The 25,220-nt window shown below is 35.5% G+C and overlaps 1 protein-coding gene across 1 annotated transcript in view; it reads right to left on the minus strand.

Moving 5' to 3' along the window:
- Nucleotides 1-25,220, minus strand: part of LOC106129686 (RNA polymerase II elongation factor ELL) — a 49,901-nt gene that overhangs the window by 12,376 nt on the left and 12,305 nt on the right. The window contains exons 3-11 of the mRNA XM_013328325.2: nt 12,135-12,230; nt 9,432-9,583; nt 8,973-9,158; nt 6,946-7,107; nt 3,806-3,876; nt 3,574-3,730; nt 1,695-1,927; nt 455-571; nt 99-192 (exon numbers count right to left, since the gene is read on the minus strand). Coding sequence (XP_013183779.2) covers nt 99-192; nt 455-571; nt 1,695-1,927; nt 3,574-3,730; nt 3,806-3,876; nt 6,946-7,107; nt 8,973-9,158; nt 9,432-9,583; nt 12,135-12,230 — 1,268 coding nt within the window. The remainder of the gene's footprint in view (nt 1-98; nt 193-454; nt 572-1,694; nt 1,928-3,573; nt 3,731-3,805; nt 3,877-6,945; nt 7,108-8,972; nt 9,159-9,431; nt 9,584-12,134; nt 12,231-25,220) is intronic.

Genomic DNA, 25,220 nt, shown 5'->3' on the forward strand with positions numbered 1-25,220 from the left:
TTCTAGATCATAAAACCAAATGCTTGGTCACAAGTTATATTTCGAAGGACAGAGACAACATAAGAATCATTATTTGAAAGTTCAAATATTCCACTTACCTTTCTATGTCTGCCATATCAATCGCTTTTTCGTCGGGCGCTGACGTTAATTCAGTATTATCTAATGGTTCTTCTGTATTTGTGATGTCTTTAACTGAAACAAAAATTAAGGGTCAAATTGTTGTTCAAACACTACATAGAATAAATAACTTTGTCCCAGAAAAACTTATAATGGGTTTTATGCGCAAAGTTTGAATAATAATGCGTCGCTTCCATTTTCAAATCAAGACCCTTCATTTTCAAATCAAGACCTTCTCATTTGACCTTCGGATTATAATGAAGGCTATAAAAACAAGTCCTTTGAGCTATTTTTCTGGGTGGAAAAATAATAGTCTGTCCAAAATAAGTCAAATTACCTGTGATATTATTTTGCTCTACTGGGGGACTATTTCTAAAACCGTTGGCTTTGACAGGACTTGGGCAGATTTCCTTCACCGTGGTGAAGTTGAGCGTGTAGCCGTTGTCCTTTTTAACTGTAAGGAAAATTAAATATTTTATTAAATTACAAAGCATTAAAGATATTACAAATTATTCATATCAGGACAAATTGGCTATGTGGTGTGATTTTTTTTACAATATGTCATAGGCATAGGCGCCTCTCCAAAGAGTGAGAATGTGACCAGGACTAATGCCAGGATGAATAAGTACCTACTAGGTAAATAAATTTGGATACCATTAAGTTAAGATTGCAGATCAAGAGTTACTGATTAAATATTACCTTTGATCCGCTAGATATAATTCAAACCAAACATGCTATTTTATCAGTACCTCATCAAAACTGTTTATACAAACATAATCATGATTTTGCACATTTAAAAATTTGTTTACTTATATATTGAAATTTATTTCATGAAAATAGAGGACATAATATTATTGCAATATTCTTGTTAGGACCACAAATTTTTATTTCATTTCGTTTTAATGACTTCCAGATAATTTTGTACAGTACATAATAGGTACTCGTTTGCAATTCAAGTAGAAATTTCAACAGAAGCAGTCTATTAAAGTAAGTATTGTTTCCTCAATTAACTGTTTGTATTGATTATGCTTAATTAAATTTGACGTATTTAACACCTAATGCACATACATACATATAGACACGACTATATCTCTTGCGGGGTAGACAGAGGATACAGTATTGAAAAGACTGATAGGCCACTTTCACAGCTGTATGGCTTCATGATGGAATTGAGATTGAAATAGTGACAGCTTGCTAGCCCAATCGACTACTAGAGGAATGCCAAGTTTTATCTCTTAGTCGCCTTTTACGACATCCATGGAAAAGATATGGAGAGGCCCTATTCTTTTTATATTGGTGCCGCCCCATGGCACTATTACCTCTACAAACGTTATGTGTATTAGGTATAATAAAATTTGTAAAGTAGCTTTTGCAATTTTTACAATATTTTGTATTTTGTAATTGAAGCTTTTGCCGACAAAGTTGTCGCAATGTGCCCTGTGGCACCCGGCTCCAACGTCTGGGCAGTTTGGTATCAGATTTTGTGGATTCTAAATAATTCAACTCGTCCGTAACGCCATTTCTATCCATTTTCTTAGGGCTTGACGTTAGATTATGCGACATTTTATTATACACACCTGTAGACCTATCATCTTCATTGTCAGACGCGTGCCGCTCGCCAGAAGAAGTAGTCGCATAACCAGACGAGGGCGGCGATGGCCTCCTGTAGTGTGATATGCGCTGCTTCTTGGCGGGCAACTCGTCCGCAGCGGCGCTGCTCGGCCTCTTGTTGGCGCTGGGCGAAGCGCGCGGTGATAGCGAATTCGCAGAGTCGCTGCTCAGCGGTGGCGTTAGATTTTGAGGTTTCCGCCTGGTGTCGTGAAATTCAATTGATTAGATGTTTTATGGTGTGTGATATGAACTGTCAATTCAATGTTTAAGGCTTTATAAAGATAAACAAGATTTTGTTAGGTTTTATAAATCACAGAAGAAATTTCATCCCGTTGAGCTTAAATATGTAGGTAATAAAAAACCAAGGGCATACTTAAAATGATTTAATATTACCTATACAAACATAATGTGTTTTTGGAAAAAATTAAAGTAGTATATCTATCTTTGAATTCTAAATTGGAATCGGGCATTCAAAAAATATCATAAAATTTTATGTTTCAAAGAAATAATTTCTTTAATTAACCAAATCCCGTTTAAAATCAGTACAATAACCCTAAATAAGTGGCCGACTACAACGCAATCAATACTATTTCATACCCAGTGATAAATTTATTGATAAATAAGACATTGAACGTGACTAATTAATCTTGACTAAGTTGTTTTTGAAATATTCCCTTTAATTTATTTGAGTGAATTTTGTTTAGTTTGGGATATTCTATTTAAACGTTCTCTTGCAATAATATCAAATGTAATTTATTACACAAGAAGTGACTGTTACTTTCTCGAGGTCAACTTGTAAATACTACGTTTTAGATTTCATAGCGTAAGCGCTACATACCACTATTAATTTGTTATAATATAAGATATATAGAATTTATTTTTCTTTTAAAATAGTAGCTTTGTGCAAGATCCCCAAGAGAAGATGAAATATGACAGAATAAAAAAAGAAGAAGTATCAGAACAGCATTCATTTGGCTATATCAAATGACGATTTATGTAACAGTGCCAGAGTGGTATGTGTTCGCTGTTATGTAAGCGAAAATCACAAACTCATTACATGCTGTTGAATAATTCATAACCAGTCATTTCGATACGTCAGTGAAGAAAGTTGATCATGAATCGGTAAAGTATTTTACGAACAAAAGGCTAAAGTGTGTCACAAAACCAAAGTCTAAGAATTAGACGCCATAGTATTATAATTACATCGGTTTTAACAACAACAAAATTCATATTCAAAAACCGATAGCGTAGTAAAATGAAATAATAGAATCAAAAAACGTCTAAACATCCATTTTATAAATCATATTGAGTAGAATAATTCTTCATTGGCATTAAATTTTAATTACTTATTTTTGATGCTGGCCACACAAAAGAAAGGGACTTTCAATTATACATCAAGCACAAAAGGGCACTGAATATTTAGACCACAAATGTTTACTAACAAATTTAATCGTTTTCCTTCCTCCAATGCATAGTTGATGGCATTACAGGGTCGAGACGAATTGGTCAAAAGGAAAATCCAGGTAATTAAACATTTGAAACATTTCAACAATTGCAACTATTTTTTATGTACGTAAGTTGAACGTCATACAAATTCCCAGTGCGCTTTCGTTATCCTCAAAACAAATTATTCTTTAAAAGATTTTTTTACAAGCATTATACAGTTTTAAGTCAGTACATTTGCTCGCTGAAAAACTTGACTTCCCACTATGGTTATAGTTCGTATAAATAGAGAAACATTTTAACTCTGGAGGCAAATATACCAACTGAAGAAAATTTATTTTTTTCAAAAAAATTAAAAGCTTTCTAACTTATGATATACACAATGTGACAACATAAACTGACCTCTTCAGTGTGCGTTTTTCCTCTTCTGTATAGAACGGCCAATCCTCATTGACGTCATTCCATATGTGCCTACGTAAGTGATAACAATTGTCCTTGAGTGTGCTTATTTGAGGCAGGATCTTGCTCACGAGACCCCTTTCTCTTTCCTTAATTCCCTCTGAAAAGAATTTCATTGTGTAGTGGAAAACACAAAAATGAACGAATGGTAAATGGCGAATGATATAACACTTACCACTATTCAATCTAGCATACAACTCTGGCTTCTTGTAAGGTTTCAGTGCTAGTAATTGTATGACTCTTTCTCTGTAATGGAAGAAAAGTATATGTTAGGAGTTGTAGAAAGAGAGTAAAATATGAAGTCTCTGGAGTAATACGACTCATTCAACTTTTAAATAGGAACAAAATCCGTTCACAACTTTTATAGATTAGCGCTTACATACAGACAGAGAAAACAGGGATGATAGTGATTTATGAAATATTTTTTAATTGGCTACACATAAAATATAAAAACTTTACATATATACAGTTTGTATTTGCTACTTAAGTAATTAACTATGGTAAAATTACTTTTGAAAATAACAACATTGGTGGTTTTTATAATTGCAATTTTATGATAGTAATTGTTGTATAGGTTATTAAAGTGATAACTAAAGATATCATTTCGTGTTTCAAGTTTTTTTGCGTTTGTTTATTAACATTATATCACACAGAACAATAATACATAAAATAAAGACAATTGGCTCGCCTTATCAATTTAAAATATATTATTTCGATTTAGAAAGATCTTACATGTTCTAAAATACTATGTTTACTTTCAAACTGTGAAAATACCGTGGTAGGAACAAATACGATCCTTTTTTAGAAAACATACAATATGTATGTTTATCTATAAATATGTCTTGAATTAAATCTGCAATTTGTGTTTTATTGTTTCGATTATATAATTCATTGCAAAACATAAATATCTTGTTTTTTTTAACAATGATTCAGAATTTATCTTAATGTATTGTTTTTGTTATCCATGATAATTCATAGCCTCAAAATCCAAATGACGATAAATCAGAAGATGTCTTACGATGGGCATTTATTTGTAAAGATATTGTTGATTTAAAAGTTAAACTAATAAAAAAGGATAGTTATTAACAGCGTCAATACCTTTGCCATTTAGCAGTCATTTGTTACATTTAAAAAAATGAAATAATAAGCTTTCAATTTGTTATGCGGTTGGCCGCACGTTTCCTTTAACGCATTATCATGGCGGTTTTAAATAGATAGCGATATGACGAAATTATCACTTTCGGTTGCAAACACGGGGCGGGTCGTGGTATATTAAATAGAAATCACAATATTTACTGTTGCCAGTCGAGCAGTGATAAAAGTCGGACGTGACTTAGTAGTTCACCTCACTGACACCGATTTTACAGTTTCAAACATTTATCGTTGGACAGGGTAAACTATAAGTACCAAATGCAATTGTTTACGCGACAATATCTGAAATCAGTTAGATGTGTATCAATATATTTCTGGGGATAGCTTTTATTCTGATTCAGATATGTTGCGAAATTTTAGCATAAAATTCATAGGGCTTCAATGATGCTCAAAATAACTTTTCCACGCGGGCGAAGTCGCGAGCACAGCTAGTCTAATATATTATTGAAAAATTCAATATCAACATAAGCGTACTTCATAAAATATTTAAAGTTACGAGTATTCAGAATGCTAACGAAACTATCAGTCATAAGAACAGATCGTGTTTATCAGGCATGCACTAGAACCATGGATTGTGCGCACCCTGGTATCAGACTACCTATCTTATCTCAATCGTACCTTCTAAAATTTATTGTTTTTACACTCAATTTTACAGGTTGGATAGAACCGAAATTTTATTTGCAAATAAGTTACTCATAAACTAGAAAGGCATACATTTGTTCCAAAATCAATATAAATGTTTATCTAACCGAAAATCCCAAAGACACGCTTCGCTTCTAAAGATGGCTTAGTATAATAATCAATATAATACTTGAAGATAAGAGATAACGTCACCGATAATATTGTCACTGGGTTTATACAGTTATTTTTAATTGCACAAAGTATCAATTCTGAATAAATTTGATATATTTTTTTATATTTATTGTTTTGGACAAAGTCCAAAGATTTAATTATTAAGGTTAGCATACAAATTTAACTACTTAATTTCACAACTCTCGTCCTTTCACTTTCCTGCAGTATAAACAGACAAGGACAGTATGCGTCCTTACTCATACAATACGTTAAAATCAGGTTCGTCCGCAACAGTAAACACTGATAAGAAAACAATTGAGTCTGACTCCATAAACGCTAGCATGCGTGTGTGAAGTTGTTTATTTTTTCATTAATTAATCTCAAATCTAAAGATGACGTAATCAAAAACCTGAAGGAAACAATCGCATGTAGACTTTAAATAAATTCATCGCCCGCCTCGTGAAATGACACGTGACTACAATCAAATATAATCAAATCAAAACTATTAACATATTCCGCTATCTTGGAACGTGTAATGTTACTTTTGTTGACATAGCCGACGAAAAAGAAACGACATCCGAAGCGGTACTACCGGTAATTCTATACAAATATCTATTTTCATCTTTGTTTTAGCCGCATTATGATACTGGAAGCCTTATACTTAACTAAGGTGGTCAAATATCTAGAAATCTGACCTAATTGAAGTTAATACAGTCAATGATTTCACGAACAATATCAATGTTTGTGTGTCAATCATACATAAATTAAAGCTAGCAACAGATATATAAGGCACACTCACTATCTGAATCTCAATTCCATCATTAAGCGATCCAGCTGAATGTGGCCTTTATATTCGAGGCTTGGTATACTATAATATGTATGTGTACAATATTGAGTGTTTTTCTGTAAATACTCTGGTTTTTTATGTGACGCGTATCTATTCTGTTTATTACGCATAAGAGATTGTGATCTTTTTATCAACAACATGGGGCCTAACGCGTGATGTAAACACATTTATTTGTGATCACACTCAACTTCTTATTCCAAGTGGTAAACTAAAACAACTATACAAGGATCACAGATGGTCTGTCTATTCGATTCGGTGGGTTGAGTCGCTAACTAATGGATGGAATTTCTCATTCTAAATACGAATCCATTTTATCTCACTCATATTTTTTCGTGTACAACTCGCAAACTTTTTCAATTTGTAGTTCTTAGAGCCAGAGGATGACGGCAAAAAATATCTCTCTTTCTAATTGGCCTATTTTGAAAGAGATGAAAAGAAAATGGTTATTCAAGTTCCTTTTTCTTTGGTTTATGAGGTAGAATGTGAGGACTAATAATATATATGGTGAACCGAAGTGTACTTACTTAATGGACCGTTTAGTGAGATCCGGGTTGGAGGGCGCCCGCTGCTGTGATTGCTGTGACTGCAGCTGTTGCTGCTGCGGCTGGAGTTGCGGCAACTGTTGCTGCGGGCGAGCCGCGGGGGGCGCCGCCGCCGGCCTCTCGGCCCGCTCAGGCCTTTCCAACCTGTTTTCAACACCAAATTGTTGTTACAAAATACCGGCAATTTAGAATGCAAACCTAATTGGCCTAAAGATTTCAAAGAAAAAACTTTCTTCTTCCTCTTCCTGGCATTTGTCCCGGTTGCATTCACCATACTGGAGAGGAGCCCGGGGTGTGCCTTTGCCCATGAATGTTATATTGGGTGAGTCTAGTTATAACGCGAAGCGACTCCCATCTGATCTCCGCACCGTTTGCAGGTAAACCAAATGTTTTGTGGTTTAACCAGATCGCTAACACCAAATTTTGAATAGAACTAATCTATCTCTTGCCATTTAGAAAATTCAATAGTGATATCAACAATCCAGGTTTAGTTTGATTCATCTACGAACGTCGTGGAGTCGCTCTATATATTTTTTCTCTCTCACTCTCCTGAAATGTTGGTCATTGAAGAATTTCGGGTTTCTCCTCAACGCCGAGATGAGGATATTAGACATGCATATGTCTGAATTATGGTCCATATTTTGGGAATAGTGTGACATCCGTTTCTTAAAATCAATCTTCTACAGGGTGGACCAAAAGTCTGTTAACATTTGTATCGGGTGCCGCGTCTAGAAGTAGCGGCGGAGGGAGGTAGAGGGGTTACGCATTGCAAGACCGGCCAATGGGAATTTAGTACCATGGCGTCGTTCAGCGGTAGTCAACGTGCGTATTGTGTACGCGAGTACTATCGAAACAACGATTCTGCGGTCTTAGCTCAACGAAAGTTTTGCAATTATTACAAGATACGACACAAAAATCACGCTCCATCAGTTGTGTTAATTAAAAAATGGGTGCTCAAGTTTGAGAAGACGGGTTCAACAATGGATTTACCTCGATCTGGTCGGCCTAGAACCTCGAGGGATCCAGAAAACGTGGAGCGAGTAAAATCGTCTGTTCGTGACCAACCTGGACTTTCAACTCGAAAGCGGTCTGCTGTCCTTAACGTGCCAAGAACATCATTAAACCGTATTCTCAAGAAAGATTTACATCTTCATCCCAATAAAATCCAAATGGTGCAGGAGTTAAGACCTCTAGACCATGCCACCAGGTTGCATTTTGCAAACGAAATGATAGAGCGGTTCACCAGCTTTACAAACATTTTTTTCTCAGACGAGGCACATTTCCACCTAAATGGGCATGTGAATAGACATAATTGTCGTTATTGGAGTGACACCAATCCTAGATTAAAACATCAAAAACCCCTTCATTCACCCAAAGTCACGGTATGGGCTGCTTTATCAGCAAGAGGCATTATTGGTCCTTACTTTTTTGAAGACTCAAGAGGACATGCAGTTACGGTGAATTCCCAGCGGTATATTACCATGTTAAAAAACTTTTTTGCTCCAGCGCTGCAGGATTTTGTTGGTTTCAATCAACGCTCATGGTTTCAGCAAGATGGAGCCACTTGTCATACATGTAATGACTCGTTAAGGGCAGCTCGTGACATTTTTGGCCCAAAATTGATATCGAAAAGAGGGGACATTAACTGGCCGCCTCGTAGCCCGGATCTATCCCCAATGGATTTTTTTCTTTGGGGATATCTTAAGGCTAAAGTTTACGATACCAACCCAGTAACTCTTGACGAATTAAAGGATTGTATTCGCAAGGAAATCCAAAACATTTCAACAAAAACATGTAGAGCTGTTGTCGAAAATTTCCGCTCTAGATTGCAGCAATGCCAGAATAATGAAGGACTGCATATGGATGATGTGATCTTTAAGAAATAAATTCCCCTTTTGTGTACTATCTAAAACAATAAACTATTTTATTATACTATCATTAGTTTTTTTTTAATCATCATTTTAAATATAAACGAACTTTTGGTCCACCCTGTATATAACGAACTTTACCTGTCTATCCTTTCTCTATCTATACGTTCGGAGCGCTCGGGCCTTTCCAAGCGCTCGCTTCTATCTAATCGCTCGGTCCTATCCGAGCGCTCAGCTATATGGGCCGCGTTGGGCCCCGAATAAAGCGACGAGCGTACTTTGACACGTCGCCCTATGTCCGTCTGGTTAGGCTTTATCACGCGGGTGCTGAAACAAATTTGCCTTATTAGATATCGTATTGCAGGCGATCGTTGTTACCCAAAATGACTGCCCATTACAACACTATAGAGTTACAACGCCCTATGGTTCCGTGGAGGGAAACTTGACATGCAGTTGCCGAACAGTCGACTTCAGAAAATAAATAGGGGTTTCCGCCTCGATGTCGTTCACTGTATACTGAATAATGGTAATATAAACTGAAGAGGCGGTTTTTCGATGCTTTATAAAATAAATTTATAAAAGTAATATCGCTTAACTGACCATTTGCTCTGCTCCGCCGCGACAGTCTTCGCCATACGGTCTTTTGTAGCCTCGTACGAGTCGTCATTGGCCAGTACTCGCATCCTCCTGGGTAGTGGCCCGCACGTCTCCAAACGCCTTGGACCCCCAGTTTTGACGCACTCGAACGAACCCTGGAAGCAATACGTTTAGACTTTTATTACAGGGGAAAGTTGATATGACGCAATTCCGGACAATCGCAATGTAACTAGACTAAATACTACGAATAGCTTATTAACATTATTTTTGTATGATCGCTCTGGGCTTCTCGATCATACTTTTGTTTCCAGTAATTTCCTACATATGTAGTAATAATTCAAGTATCATCTAAATAAGTAGTATCAGCTAGATCAATCTGTACGATGTTCCGTGTGTATTATTAGAAATGCTCTGTAATTTAAGTATATCAAAATGAAAATATAATCAAAATTCTATAATTATTCATGAAGTTCTATTTTAAGACTATTACCGCTGTTCTTTACAAGTAAACAAGACGGAAATCATTTTATATTCTGTATGAAAACTCGCGAGCCTTTCACGGCGTCCGTGGGCGGATGAAAGGTGAAAAGCCTTCCCGCCTACGCAACTGTCATTTGTAAGCTTGGTACATCGATTTAGCCCGAGAAAATTGCTCCCTAATGTACTCGTAGAAGGGACCTCTTGAACAGCTGGACATGTAATTGCCTTTGTTTAAATGTGAAGGCCAATCTCGACAGTAAGCGGAAAAGGGCATGTATGATAATGACGAAATGTAAAGGTATATCGTAAAAATTAAAGGATTTTTTTGTTAGTGAAAAATCTATTTACAATTATTTAGTCGCATCAAAACACGCATATTTGCTTAAGTTTTTTTTTCCTTCGAATCAACAAAAAACTGTTGATGAAAACTACTTATATACATATCGTTGTTTATTACGTTGACTAGCTAGATCGATTGACAGATGTATGAAGTTATCGATCGAGTGATCTTTAAAGCTGGATCTTGAAAGTTACAATTTCTTGTTTACACTGTTGGTATGCGCGAAACTCTTAATTAGCATTCGGAATAGTAAGCCACCTTGATTCTCGTCAGCCAAGGTAGGCTCATAAGTTTAACTGTAATAAAATAAATAACATTTCATAGTGAAGTTTGCGTTGACATTTTTTTCCTTTATAAAACAGGAACAGATTTAAGTTTCAACATTACCTTAATTTTGCTTCTATGCATTACAAAATTCTTGATTCCTAATTGAGACTTGATAGTTCAATCAATTCCTATTAATTCGAGGGTGGATGAAATTCGCGGTGTAAAAACTAGCTTTATCTGAGTGTGTTTATAACGCAGTACGTATACTTCATGTCTGAAATCGCACTTTCTAACGGCTATTGAGTAACGTTTCAACGCACGCCGCATTCCGACTCGACGCTTATAAATTTCATTTATATTCTGCTCAAATGAATAAAAAATGCCGAGATGATGTACCTACCCCTAAATGGTGATAACAGATTGATAGAGATTCCACACTCATTTCAAAATACTGACCTCCTACCACAGTTATTAATACAACTAAGAATAAATATACGTTGTTATTCGACAAAGCTATTACAATAATAGGAACCATAAAAACGGCATGTAGTAAAGTAAACATCGGCTTGTCATTCATAGTAACTTAGAGTCTATTAGATATGTTCACTTAACAAATTAACCCAAACATATTATCGGATGCAACCGTTTCGCGACCCACAAACCCAAGCGCGCGTATTATTGAGAATATTAATACTAAACTACTGTTAATTGACTATTCTAAACATAGAATTGAACCTAATTTGACAAATGTAAGACAAAATGAAATACTTAATTTGTAAAAATTTTAATCGGCAAACCAGTTTGTCAATAAAGCTTTAATGTAATACAAATCCTGGTTATATGACGTAAGACAAGGTGCACCTGAACAAACTCTATATCAAGTCATGTGAAACGCACAAAAAATATTGTGATCATTCAAATACCAAATAAGTACTCTTAATATTTCCGGTTTGTATGAACTTCATCTCATTTTTAATTGACCTATCCTTAGCTCTGAAGCTTGATTGGCACTTTATGCAAAAATGAATGAGCATGTATTTAATAGCTACTTGTAATGATAACACCCGCACCACAGTCGTCGTTCTGATCAAGGTGACTGGCGTGACAGCTAAAATAGATCAACAGGTAGGCGTTGCGCTTTTATATTCAAATAACAATATTTATAATTCAGTGAGGACTGTGAATTACATAATAATTAAATTGTACAGTATTTTTATTTAAAAAAAACTCTCTACTCTCGTATCAAGACCATTTCGCAACCCACGAACTCAAATCTGGCATAACACGCCTGTATAGTTTGTCACCCTCCTTACTTAAAATTATTTGTGAGTGTGGTTCACGGCACCAATAAAAAAAAGTATAGGACTACTCCATCTCTTTTGCATTGATGTCATAAAAGGCGGCTAAGGGATAGGCTTATAAACTTGGGATTATTTTAGGCGATTGGCTAGCAACCTGTCTCTATTTGAATCTCAATTCTATCATTAAGCCAACCCACTGAACGTGGCCTTCAATCTTTTCAAACTATTGGGTCTGTCTGCCCCGCAAGGGATATAGACGTGATTTTATGTATGTTTGTATGTTTTGGTTATTCAATAATACATTGTTTGATTTCTTACCTGTGGACCCTCCATTTCTGCATTGCTAAGGACACTAAAGTGAAACGTAGTCTCACCCGATGGGCCATTGCCATTGGATGATGGTATTGAGATTTTCTGAAAAAAGGAAAAAAGTATATTATTAGTAAATAAAAAAAAATTATTTTATTTTTATTTTTTCGGACAAATTACATAGATCGAGTTAGGCACGAAGTAAGTTCGAAACTTGTGTTACGAGATACTAACTCAAAGATATATTTTTTAAAATAATTACTTATATAGATAATCATTCAAGACCCAAGCCAATTAGAAAATGCTCGTTTCTCATCATGCCGTGGTCGGGATTCGAACCCGAGACTAGTGTATCACAGTCAAGCGCACTGCCGCTACGCCGCAGAAGCCTTCGTTTGCAATTAAAATTTTTATACAATTGGCTAATCCAAATAAACCGACCTATTGCGAGTGATACTCAGCTTGTGAGGGTGTATTTTTTTATTAACATACTGAATTGGATTACCATCAATATTGTTTACACAATTTTAACAACAAAATGTATATATACGGGAAACGTGTGCTAATTCGAATATAACAAATAGCATATGTTTATAAGAACAGAAAATATGCAGGTGACGAATTTGTACGATGAAAATAATATTTTTACAGACATTTTAATCTACAAGTAAATAACAGCGCCTTTGATTCATATAGTTGACATCAGCATTTGTTCAGCCGATAGCAACCATATAAAGATGTTTTATGATCCTTACAAAATTTATTTATTTTTATATTTCAATAATATTTTATCATGAATAAATACAGAAATTAGTAAGTGAACATCTACAAGGAATAATGGTTCTATGTTTTTCTTTTTACAGAATATTAGAAGTTCAATAGCAATACAGCTAACAAACGATACGTATGAATAGAACTGTGACGTCAACCCGCGACAAACGACCGGAAGAACAGATAACATTATCCAAGAGAAAAAAGAACGTTGTGCTGTGAAATTGTAATTTTCCAGAAAGCAAATGGATAATTTAAAATAATGGATTAAAACAGTTTCTGGAGCGAATGGTTCTAGAAACAGAACAGAACGTTCCAAATTCTATTACATCGCAAAATATGACAAAACAGCAGATTTTACAAGCTAAGTGCATACATTCAATTAAATTGATGACGATGACTGCGTCTACTTTCAGAAGAAACCTTTAGCGGATATGGTTATGGAACCAAATAGGGTATCCTGTACTAATAGCGCAGTTGCCGCGGTGTGGGTGTTGCGTGTTCGCGAAACAGAGACAGGTGAGCAATGACTTTCATTGCTTGGAATGGCAACTACGCGACTTCGGCAGCAACTACTCGATGTTGCGAAGTACGGTTTCACCGCGGCCATACAGTACTATTGAAACAGCGACTTAGACAAATATATTTTTAGAGGACGATCAGATCAACAATAATAATTGGTCGTTGTTTTCTTTCGTAGCTACTTCGATAGAAGAGTTGTTAGTAGTCCATAAACCTGGTTCTCAGTGCAACAACTGGCAATATTAAGTTCAACAACAAATTAAATTGAGATGATGTGCGTAACATTGTAAAATTAATATAGATCAGAGGTAAAAAAGAAGAATAAAAGTGGAACATTGATGCGTGTCTTATTTGGTGACGCGCACCGCACACCTACATGCGTGGCCGCGAGCCGCTTTAAGGTCGTGGCTGACGATGTGTGCCAGCACCACAATGCCAGGCAATTAACCTATTAAAGAGTGCGCTGCGAAGCGGAGACTGATGGAGCAATAACCCGACAAATCCCACCGCTAACGTATTAACCGATACTCAGAACAATATATATGTACTTCTAAATTATAAAATCCATCAACTCTCAAATGCAAACCGAGAAAGAACAACTGATGGCTACACATATTGTTCCAAGTTCAAGGTGATTTCATTTCCTAATTCAAAACATCGTCATAAGATCAAGAAAGCGAAAGATGTTGCCCACATTTTCACTATGCATGGAAACTATTATAACACGGAGCTACATTTATAATATTATACGCGAGAAATTCGCAGAATCCAAGGGGAAAATTAAACAAAAAGGCTGTCAATATTTATACAAACAAAATCGTGACGCATGCCAAGATTCATAACACGAGCGAAGACTGATAAACACAGGGGCAAGCATAAAGTATAATATGGAATTATGGGCCTAATGAGGAAAAAACCCGCTACGAAGTGAGCTCGCGGGCAGTGCGAGGGAGCGCGGGGCGCGGCTTTCTCTGCAGTACCAACGGCCAATATAAAGAGCGCGTCGCGATGTAATACTTCGGCATTCGGTGAACAGCCGTTTCGCCCGCCTCATCTGCGCTCTGATGGTTTCTTTTTGTTGGATTTGCTGTTTTTACTGTTTTATTATTTGTTTTAAAATTGTCGCTAAAACAGTAATACATATGATTAGTTGTCTATTTAATAGGTTTTGAGTCCAATGCATCTGGTGTCTGTATCATGTCAAGGTCGATATTCTCATTGTTTGTCTTCGGACGAAGGTCGAATTGCGCGGCTCGGTTATTCCGGAAAATACGAGGAAATCCATCCGTTTTCAAGGCATTTCGAATGCCAGCTAGTCCATTCAAAGGTTTCCGTGATATCTCCAAAAGCGGCGATGGCAGTATCAGAGACGAATTCGGTTACGTCATCCTTTTTGTTTAACTTAACGTTTTCAGCTTTTGGTTTCAATTTTGTTAGATTGATTGTTCAATACCCGTCGTGCGCAGCGATTGTGGCTTTTGTTGGTTACCTAATTTCAAGCCAGCAGTAAGCGGCACACGAAGTTGCGAAGTGAGAGGCCGTCACAACCGGTCCGTTCGACTCACTCGACCGAAAGATATACATGAACCGAGTAACAACTACATCGTAGTCTCGAATTTATTACCTGTGCAGTCTAAGTTGTTGTCTACGTTAGCTATCCGTACATAGGTAGAAATAATAAGTTCCGTTGTGTTTCTTAGAACCGTTCGATTTACCGCCTATGATAATACGACTATTGGACGGGACAAACCCGGACGCGAAACGCGATCGTGCGCCCCAGCCTCGAATTAACGTGCTGTATCTTATTGACGCAACATCGCGGAGGTGGAACAGGTCGTGTAAAGCAAAATGAACTTTAAACACGACGAACCGTGAATACATTACAATTTATTCTGATATTGGCGTACGTCAGCGCGCAGTCGACGATAATAAATGGATCGCTTCGACGCGAATACTAGTGGGAAATACACGCGACCGCGTTGTGATCACCACAATGTTAATTGGTTACAAACTTGTTATTTTCATATTTATAATAATTTAGATAAAGAAATTGTCAATTGTAATATGTTGTTTGCAACAACCTTGGATAACTTGAAGAATGCAAATACGATGTGATGAACAATAAGGAAAATTAAATAATATAAAGATACGAATAACATAAAGCTTTGCTTAAAAAATAATTAATTTGTTCTCTTAATATATTTTTGACACCACAAATAATTGTGGTTTTGTTTTGTCATGATAACGCCAATTAACACTAAGTTTATCACTTTTGATTACGAAAACAGTTGGGATATTACATTTTACACTGCAATCAGTTTATTATAGTTCAATATCATCTCCTTCGTTTCATAATCCAAATAATTTTGCCATTAATTATTTCGTATTTAATTTAAATTATTTTGAGTTGTCTACTTTCTAACTAGTTTCTATTTGGTATAATAACAAAACATTAGCTTTTTCTGTTCAATATATTTTTTAGACCAAATTAAGTCTCCCTATGATAGGATAAGGATTGGTGAGAAAAAATGGGTTATAAATAAACAAAATGAATGCGAACGTCTACATTACAGACGTGTTGATAAACAATGTGCCGTCAAAAGAGACGATGTCTATTATAATGATACGAAAAAGGAAATTGAAAGGTAAACGCTCACTCGAGAGAAAACTGAAATTGTGGATTTAGCAATGCGACTGCGGAAGAAATTGTTCTAACAAAATTTAGTAACGGTAATAGTCACTTTCATCGCAGACACATTTAAAGGCGAAGTGAGTGGCCAGTTATTCGTGAGGTTTCTACGATACTATTTGCATATTCGCCGACTTTCTAATGGACGATGCGGCTCTTGTCGCAATCGTTGACAGCGGTGAGGTAACACGATTCGTTTAATTATATGTTCGTATATGTGAAATAAAAAAAATCTATATTCATGTCTCACGCTTTGTTGCTAATGAATGCTTCAGATGCCACCATCTTGAGTAGTTCTTTTTCTCGGCTGCCGCCATTCGATTGGTCGACACAACTCTGAATAACAAACGGACTTCAACTACCTACTTAGTAAGCTTGAGGTTTTATTTTGTAGAGCGTTTGCACTTTTGCAAAGTAACTGAAATGGAATTATACTACGAGTACATGATGATCAAATTTAATAATCAAATGCACGCTATGTAAGTGTGTTTCTGTATTTTGAAAACCTTGCAAAATTTCTAAGTCGATACAGTTAAATGCTTTGTCAACAAAAGTGGTATTTGTCAAGTCTTGCTTCGGTGAATGAACTATGCTAATTATTTTTTGCCGTTAAATTAAAATGATTAGATTATTCATTCCACCTGAACGTGTAATGTTATCGCTTCCTACGATAAGGGACCTACGTCAAGCGTCAGATTATACGTGGTCTATTTTTCGATGTGTTAGTATATCATTATTTGAATTATGGTTTTGTTACTTGGTTGGCATTTTAAAAGAGGTTGTGAAATAAATGGAGTTGCATTGTTGTAAGGCGAGTAGGTGTCGGGTGGGTCACCGCAAGGATCCATTCTGGTGCCGTTCTCCTTCGCGGCGGCCGCTCGCGACCTTCCGCTGGGAGGAGGGGCGCCTCTCACCGCCGACGTGACGGCAACTGCGGCCTTACTTTGCGAGGCTGTATCGAAACTTCTACGTAACGAAGCTCTTTCCAACAGTTACCCAACGCCCGATAGGAGTTTCATCGATACATACTTTAGTTAAAAACACTAACTACAAATCACGTGATTTATTTGCGTAATTTGTACTCCTGTCACGCCTTGAGACACGACATGAAATACATTGAAATTTTTTATTGTTAAGTACAAACTGACAATAATGGTGCAATCCTTGCAAACACAACACAAAAGTTTCTTGTTATCTTTAACAATGATAAGTCATAACTAATCGATCAAGAAATTTTAATTATCAAACTATGTATTTTCATTCAAACCCCTCCTATGAAATTTAACTCTAGGAAATAAAGAGCCTTATATGTTTTGTATGAAATTGTATGGTAAGTTGTAAACACAGAGAATAGATGTAGGTATGCACAAAACAAACGCCAACCATTGTGTATTCACTAGTAACTTTTATTTAACAAACCACGAAATATAATTCGATTAGTACGTTACAGTTACGTACAGACATATTAGATAAATTAATTCTTTAACGACTTAATGCAACAAAAATCATAATCAATATACGCCTAAAGACCGTAATGTTCATAAACAGTAAATGAGACTATATTACAAGACGCACTAATGATGTTACGTACATAATCACATAGAAAAAAAAACAAGGAAGTCGAGATTAACCTTAATAAAATGCTCAGTTGCCAAATTATCAGTAATTCCACAAAGTTATTCAAATCTCCCAAGATATATATAGATAATTGACGTTATAATGAGATGAAAGGCCTTTATCCAAAAGATAGTGAAGTTCTAGAGGGGATTGAGCGAGGTTATTTCCCTGAGGGCCCGGGTCTTGGAAAAGTAGTTACAAAGAAATAATATTGTAAATCCCCGTTATGAAGAAACGTTTATTAAATTACCAACCAATAATAATATGTTATAGTGCAAATAAAAGTTACAAGATATATTTAGTCATAGTAGTCTATTGTTGGCTTTTATAAATTAATAGTGCTTATTTCAATGAAGCGACAGTGATTAAAAGTCACAATAAAACGTCGCGAGTAGACAATGTCGCAAGTATTTAGATCAAGGTGCGAAACATGCGTTCGAGAGTCGAGATTGGATCCGTGGAATTTTTGTTGAAGATCACGCTTGCGCTCACAACGGGGGAGACGCATAAATACATAATGAAGTCGGAATGAAATATCCAGCAGACTTGAAAGCTGATGCTTTGAACAGGTAATTACAAGTTTGAAAGTATCCAAAGTTTAGGACAAGAACCGTTCCACTATGTTACAAATTAGTTGTAAACATTGGTTCTTTGTTCCGTATTAAACTTATGACAAAAAAAAATCGTGATACGGCCCAATATCTAGATAGTCAACAAGTGGCGAATTAATAACTCGAAAAATATGTGAAACATTTTTAGAGTATATGAGTGGGAGAAGATGGGTCATACATACATATGTGCTTGTTCCAAAACAATCAAGTGGCGTAGACACGGCGCCGACGCGACGTGACGCCGGCCACGCCTCCCTCGCTACGGGTTTATATTACGTCTGGTACCAACGCAATTACTAACTCTGGGAGGAAATAATAATTTATAGGATCAACTATTTCGCAATTGAAGTCACAATTATTTAACCCAAATATAACTATCGAGAACGATTTATTTATAAAGTTTACCAAAGGACGGGCTTTTGACTGAGAAAGGGTACTATTTGTATACCTACTATATGAACAGAAGTAGCAAACTACGAACTACAACAGTAGCTTTTCTGTTAAAACAATTACCATTATTTAAATACAATGTATTAAAAAATTTCAATGTATCGTTTCCTTTCCAGTAATCAATTAATATAAGGAATCGATATTTAGAAACATACGACCTATATCTAGGACCAAATCCAGAGAATCAAAAAGAAAACAATAAAAATGATCATCTTAATAAGTGTAAAAAAGAATTTCAAATAGAAGGAAGTTGTTACACAAACTCAAAAAGAATTGTACGATTTCGTTTTTGTGCCTTAAGGATTCAATACTACCAACAAGTTGTACCGAGCAGCCGTTGAATTCAATAAAACAGGGTTTTTTATGTGGCGACAAAGATACCTCGAAAATTCGCCTGGCAAAGGTAAATACGGGACTCGCAACACAGACAATAAAGCAGACAAATTGACTGCGAAACGAAACCATTCTCAGTAGTTGAATTCAATATGTCATCGCACAGTGTTGAAGGTGCGCCGCAATATTGTTTCCAAGCGGATACATAATATGAATGTAAGTATCTACAAAAGTTAAAAAATATTTGAATGTCTGCCTAAAACAATAGCAGTTTACAACACATTAATCTTGTTATCGATAGAATCAAGGCAATCTATCTCTTGGATGTTATTTCTTTGAGTACTAAACATATTTTTTTGTAAGAGTTGATTAAATGAAAACAATGTATAGGACGAAGAGCTTCATAAAAATATGTAATATGTCAAACTGATAGCCCACCAACCAACCTTCAATTGTAACAAGCCGTTTGATCAATCCGTCGAGACTTGGCTTATTGTAAGATACCAAGGGCAAAATTAATTATCCAAGTCATGATTCTCAGTGGATATATGGAATATGCAAAGGAGTAGCAAAGACTTAATTAATGAATATTGTCAAAAGTAACAGACTAGGTTGGTATAATTATATATAAACCTATATAGATCTATATAAATCTATAATTGAAATTATTTAATATTTTATTTAGCATTAAATAAAATCTACTTGACGCTGGTTGTAAAATTTCACTCTCTACAAACTTAAAACCGTTAACTTTGGATATACCATTATATTTTACGCTAAATGGACTTTGGCGAGAATTTCATAAATATCGCAAGAAAAAAAGGCTATAAGGAACACTACAACCTAACTGCAAAAGAAGAATTAAGGTATCTCAAATAAATGGTGTAAAGATCCTTAAACTGCAACTGCCATTTAAAGCCTTTTCTTATGAATGCCAAGTAACTGTTTATAGTTCAGCTATTAAGATTTGTTGAATAACGGATATAAGGTGATACCGATGCGGGCGGCCTTACGACCCAAAACAATTTCAATACCGGTTTCAAGATAATTCCGGCTCTGAATAAGCAATAGCCAAAGGTATTCTTTAAAGTGTCTTAGGGTTTTGTCAAAAAGAAACGTAGTAATTTTAATTTGTACCCAAAACAAACCAAGACTTTTATTTTTTTTGTAAAAGAAAACCTCTAAAAAAGACAAAGTATTTTATATAAACATTATTATAACTTACTTTTTATATATCAAAAACATGGCATTCAATTCAATCGTTAGACACATTTGGAAATGTCTTATTCAAACCAAATAGGTTTCTGGGTGAAGGTCGCATGCAATACGTGCAGTTAAATTTTCGATGTGTACGATGGCCGATTCGATACAATTAGTCGATTTTCCGATGTCAAGTGCGTTTAGATAACCAACTGGGCTTGTGTGATTCAATTGTCTGTCTGTCGTACAGATGAAATTCATTATAGAGCCGCCAGCGAGTGGTAACTTTTACCTAAGTTACGTAAGTCAACCAGGTACGATTTATTATCGGCTTCGTAGTGAGCTTTCGTAATATAAGCCAACAGTGCTTATGCACCATACTTTATATCTCGCTACTTGTACTGCTTGTTCTTAGACCCGGATACTGAATAGATAAGATCATAGGTGCCCGCAGTGCCCCAAATTAAGTGTTCCCGATATTATAGTTAAAAATAACAAAAACACTGACTGTTAAAAATAAAATAAATCAACACGTGATTTGGCTGCAAGTGTACAACCATGTTATTGTTATGTTTGACCTTTAAACCTTGGTGCTTGCTAATGTACAGTAAAATTGAAATTCAATAAACGAAAAGTGAATAAGCACATACAGTTTAACTGTATGTTTGATATATCCTATTAAAAAGCAAAATCAAATAGGCTTTTCGTAAAATACAAAAATTTCTCACATTAAACTAATTTCTAATTAAAAAAATTTCGTACCTACCTACTTGGAATGTTTAATTATTCAGGTCCGCCATACTTATTGGCCTTATAATAAAAAAAAATTATATTTTATAATATTTTCTTATATATAATATTTTCGCATCACAATGTTCGTACTCCTCCGAAACGGCTTGACCGATTTTCATGAAATTTTTTAAACACATTGAGTAGGTCTGAGAATCGGCCAACATTTATTTTTCATACCCACAAAATGCAAAACAACGTTTAGCTAGTATTTCATATTAAGTAGATAGAGATAGTTTAAATTTATCGTGAAAATTAACTAAAACAAAAACACTCTTTTTTATCAGTAGGTCAGAGATATTCTCTGCAACAATGTCACATTGCACGCTTGATTGCAGAAAATGATATCATTCGTTGCCAAACATGTTAGCTTGTGGGACTTTTAACTAGCGGGCCGCCACGGCTTCGCCTATGGTATATACATAGCCTATAACACCCGCAGATAATGTTCCTTTTTAAGATAACTATAGTACAGTAATAGGTTATTATAGAAGTAATAATGAAAATATTAACTTCTGAAGAAACTGATCTTGTGATTCGTTTAATCTGATTTATCAACAAAAGGTTTTCCAAAATACTTAAGCTCAAGTATGACAAACAACATCGGACAGATTATAAGATGTTCTGATACATTACAAGATGATCGTGGTATCTTCATTTCTACGAATAATACAAATAATACTTAGAGGAAACGTGCGGCAAAAACGAAGACTAAATCAAAAAAAATAAACGTACTGTTAAATCTTCATTGCAATAATGAAAGTACAGGAAACGGTGAAGACAAAAAGAAAGGGTCCATCCCTTTATTTTTCTCTGAACTGCTTGAAGGAGATAGTGAGTAAGAAAGCGTCTCTGTTTAGACGACATAAAATAAGGTAGCAAAGTGCAAGATAGTCCTTCATGTTGACAGGAAAAGCTTTGAATTTAATAACATCCAGCTCGAAAAGGGAAGGCTTTTACAAAAGGATTTACTGCCTGCACATACCATATATTATTAGAATTACCCTAAAACAGAACGCAATGAATGTTATTACAATCAATTGAATCAATGCTTGCTATAAATATTAATTTCACATGCACTTCCTCGTTAGGTATCGAAAGCGGTATTAGCTATAATATGATGAACACGCGCCTGACGCACACGACAACTTTCCCTGCATTAAAGGAAAAACGGCATTAAAATCATTACGTCAAGGATATAACTTGAGAAGCATGCGATTTGCGAGGCAACAGCTTGACCACAACACAATGTATTTGCAAACGGGACAACGTTTAGTAAAACCGTTGAAAGCTGCCAAGGAACAGAAAATTTTGAATAGAGCATATTGTCCATCTTTAATACAAAAAAGGGATTAGACTTCAGATGCACATAAAATTTAAATTCGTGTAATGTAAACTATTCGAGTCTTCCTTAAATAAGTTAGAAATCACAAGAAAACAAAATTTTAATTAAATTGATAAATCTACTTATCATAATAAAGGTGGTAAGAAATCATCACCACTCCAAAGCACTGAAGAATTACTGTAATTTGGGTATCCAAATATAACGAGATGGATAGCAAATACCTAATCATAAATTAAACGCTTGAACTAATGGAACAGCTCTTTAAGACATTATTCACTAGCAACTAGATGAAAAAGTAAGCAGCGATCGAAGCTGTTGTAATGGTCACAGCAGTGTCCTTAATGGTCGAATGGTGCTTGCGCAAAGGTCGTTTGTTCAAAATTACTTCTATTAATTTTATTTAGGTAACTGGAAAATAAAAACTTATGATGATAGAAATAACTATGTAAGATGAGTGATAATTAGCTAGAAGTTGGAAAGTGAAAGCTTGGGAATAGAAGAACTTTATAATGATCAGCCGTGACGTTTTTGCGTTTTTGCCTTTCTGTACGGAGCCAGTGTTGGCAAGTGCAGTCCGACCTCCGGTAGTTATACCTACAGATCAACGAATGAGGGTCGACTACACGTTATCAACTTGAAAACAGTGACCTCCATTAAAATATAAACTGGATAGATATGACGACTTACCAATTATGGTAATTTGATATGAATGTACTTGACACATGTTGACAAGCATGACTAAGTCACAGAAAGTAAGATTTTTCTATAAGTAACTACAAAATGTGCAGCATGGAATGACCGATCAGCGTGTGGAAAGTTTTTGCATAACAATGTTAAGGTGCAGAAGAATATACTAGTAAGTTTATTGCATGATGTAAACAAGTTATAGCGTAGAATAAAATTTTTGGATACTGAATCGCTAAAGGCGTATTACGGCCTCGATCCCAGCGAAGTGTTGTCCAGTCGGTATCGGCTACTGCACGCGTGAAGTGAAAGTGAATAACGCGCACGTACGGCCCGCAGCCCCAATAAGACGACACCGCCGTCCGCATACTTCAGCAATTACCACGAGGAAATCAGAATCGTTCTGCCGTATCGTTCTCAGCACCCTACTCGAGAGTGAACACAGTAGCCGCATTGGTTTCAATAGGCAAAACTTACATTACATATAGCCATTTCGCGATATTACCAGACAAATATGTCATTAATATAATTGGATATCACTGTCCCAAAAGATAAAGCCTGGAATTCACTGGTTTTATTTTATTTTTTCAACCAGCCGTGCGACTGCATGACAAGCAGAAAATTTGGAAGAGTAACACCTAATTCGAGACAATTGCTAAGAATTGTGTCTTAGGTCTGGCAGATATAATGAATACAACCAAAACAAGGCGGCCTAGAGTATGAGGCTCGATTAAGATATCTTCAGGAGATATCAAACGAACGTCTAACGTCTAACATTGACCTCATGGTCAATTCAACATTAGTTACCGACCTTACAGTTGTTTAAGGCTCTTCCAGATTTGTTCCGGTTTGATCGTATAAGTCGATGAAATGATAACTTTTGGGAAAGTATAATTATTTATTCAGACGATATCAGAAACTTAAAAAATCTTAAAGGAATGTAGTAGGCTATAAAATAGGGCATAGTACGTATAAGCTTGTAAAATTTCAAAAATGACTTTTATACTAGTTGGGAGTAGTTTACGTCAATTGGAAAGTATTTTATATAAACTGAGTCAGTGTATGACGTCAATAGTCAATGAATTTTGGTCACAAAACGGACAAACAAAAGGAATATTTACGCAAAGTTTATTTCACCATAGAAAACAGGATGACATTTATGTAAACTTTTCTTATTTCTATTGCAAATAATTTATTATTATTTAATTTGTAGTTAATATTATTATGGCAGCAATGACATAACCGAGCAACTGAACGTGGCCATTCAGTCTTTTCGGGACTATTGGCTCTGTCTACCCCGTAAGGGATGTAGACGTGACTATATGTATGTATGTATGTATATTATTATAACAATGCGGAAAATTTATTTGTAAGAGTCTAATTAAAATCAATCGCTATAATACAATGTAATGTATGTATGTATTTACTTTGTACAGATCGATTTTCCAGTATATTATGATTACGTATAAGCTTGTGCAACATATTGCTTTGTTAGGAGATCGGCAACTGTGATAGCCTTAAAAGGATCTCTAACAATTAACCTATTCAAATAAGACGTTTTGGCAATATTTTGGAATTAATTGGTCAGCGGTCAACTATGTTACGTAATTTTTTACGAGAAATTATACTTGAACATCTAATTTATATCGAGATTCGTCAGTAACAACAATCGATTCTGCCGATTCTTTGCAAAGTGGACGCAAACGCAGGGCAAGTCGTCCTTGTGGCAAGTGTAAATCCTATTGTTTAATCACGTGGCTGCACCCATTATGATCTGATAAAGGGGTTCGCGACAGTAAACCTTTGTTCTCCAGTCGGTCTTGTAACAATATGTTTAGTATAAACGAGCCTTTTTGGACAAGAAACATTACACAGACCTTACCGTAAGAGAACACATCTAAATTCAAAACGCAGAATGTTTATAATGTCATAGTTCGGATTGACACAGATAATCTAGATTATTCTGTAGTATTCTACGCTTACGAAGTAGTTATCAAAGTTATTTAGATAAGGAGCACTATGGAAAACTCATTATAAATGTGTAAAAAAGTTATAGGTTAGTATGTATTTTTATCACAAAGTAA

This window comes from Amyelois transitella, chromosome 16, assembly GCF_032362555.1.
Source record: "Amyelois transitella isolate CPQ chromosome 16, ilAmyTran1.1, whole genome shotgun sequence".
Taxonomy (NCBI): domain Eukaryota; kingdom Metazoa; phylum Arthropoda; class Insecta; order Lepidoptera; family Pyralidae; genus Amyelois; species Amyelois transitella.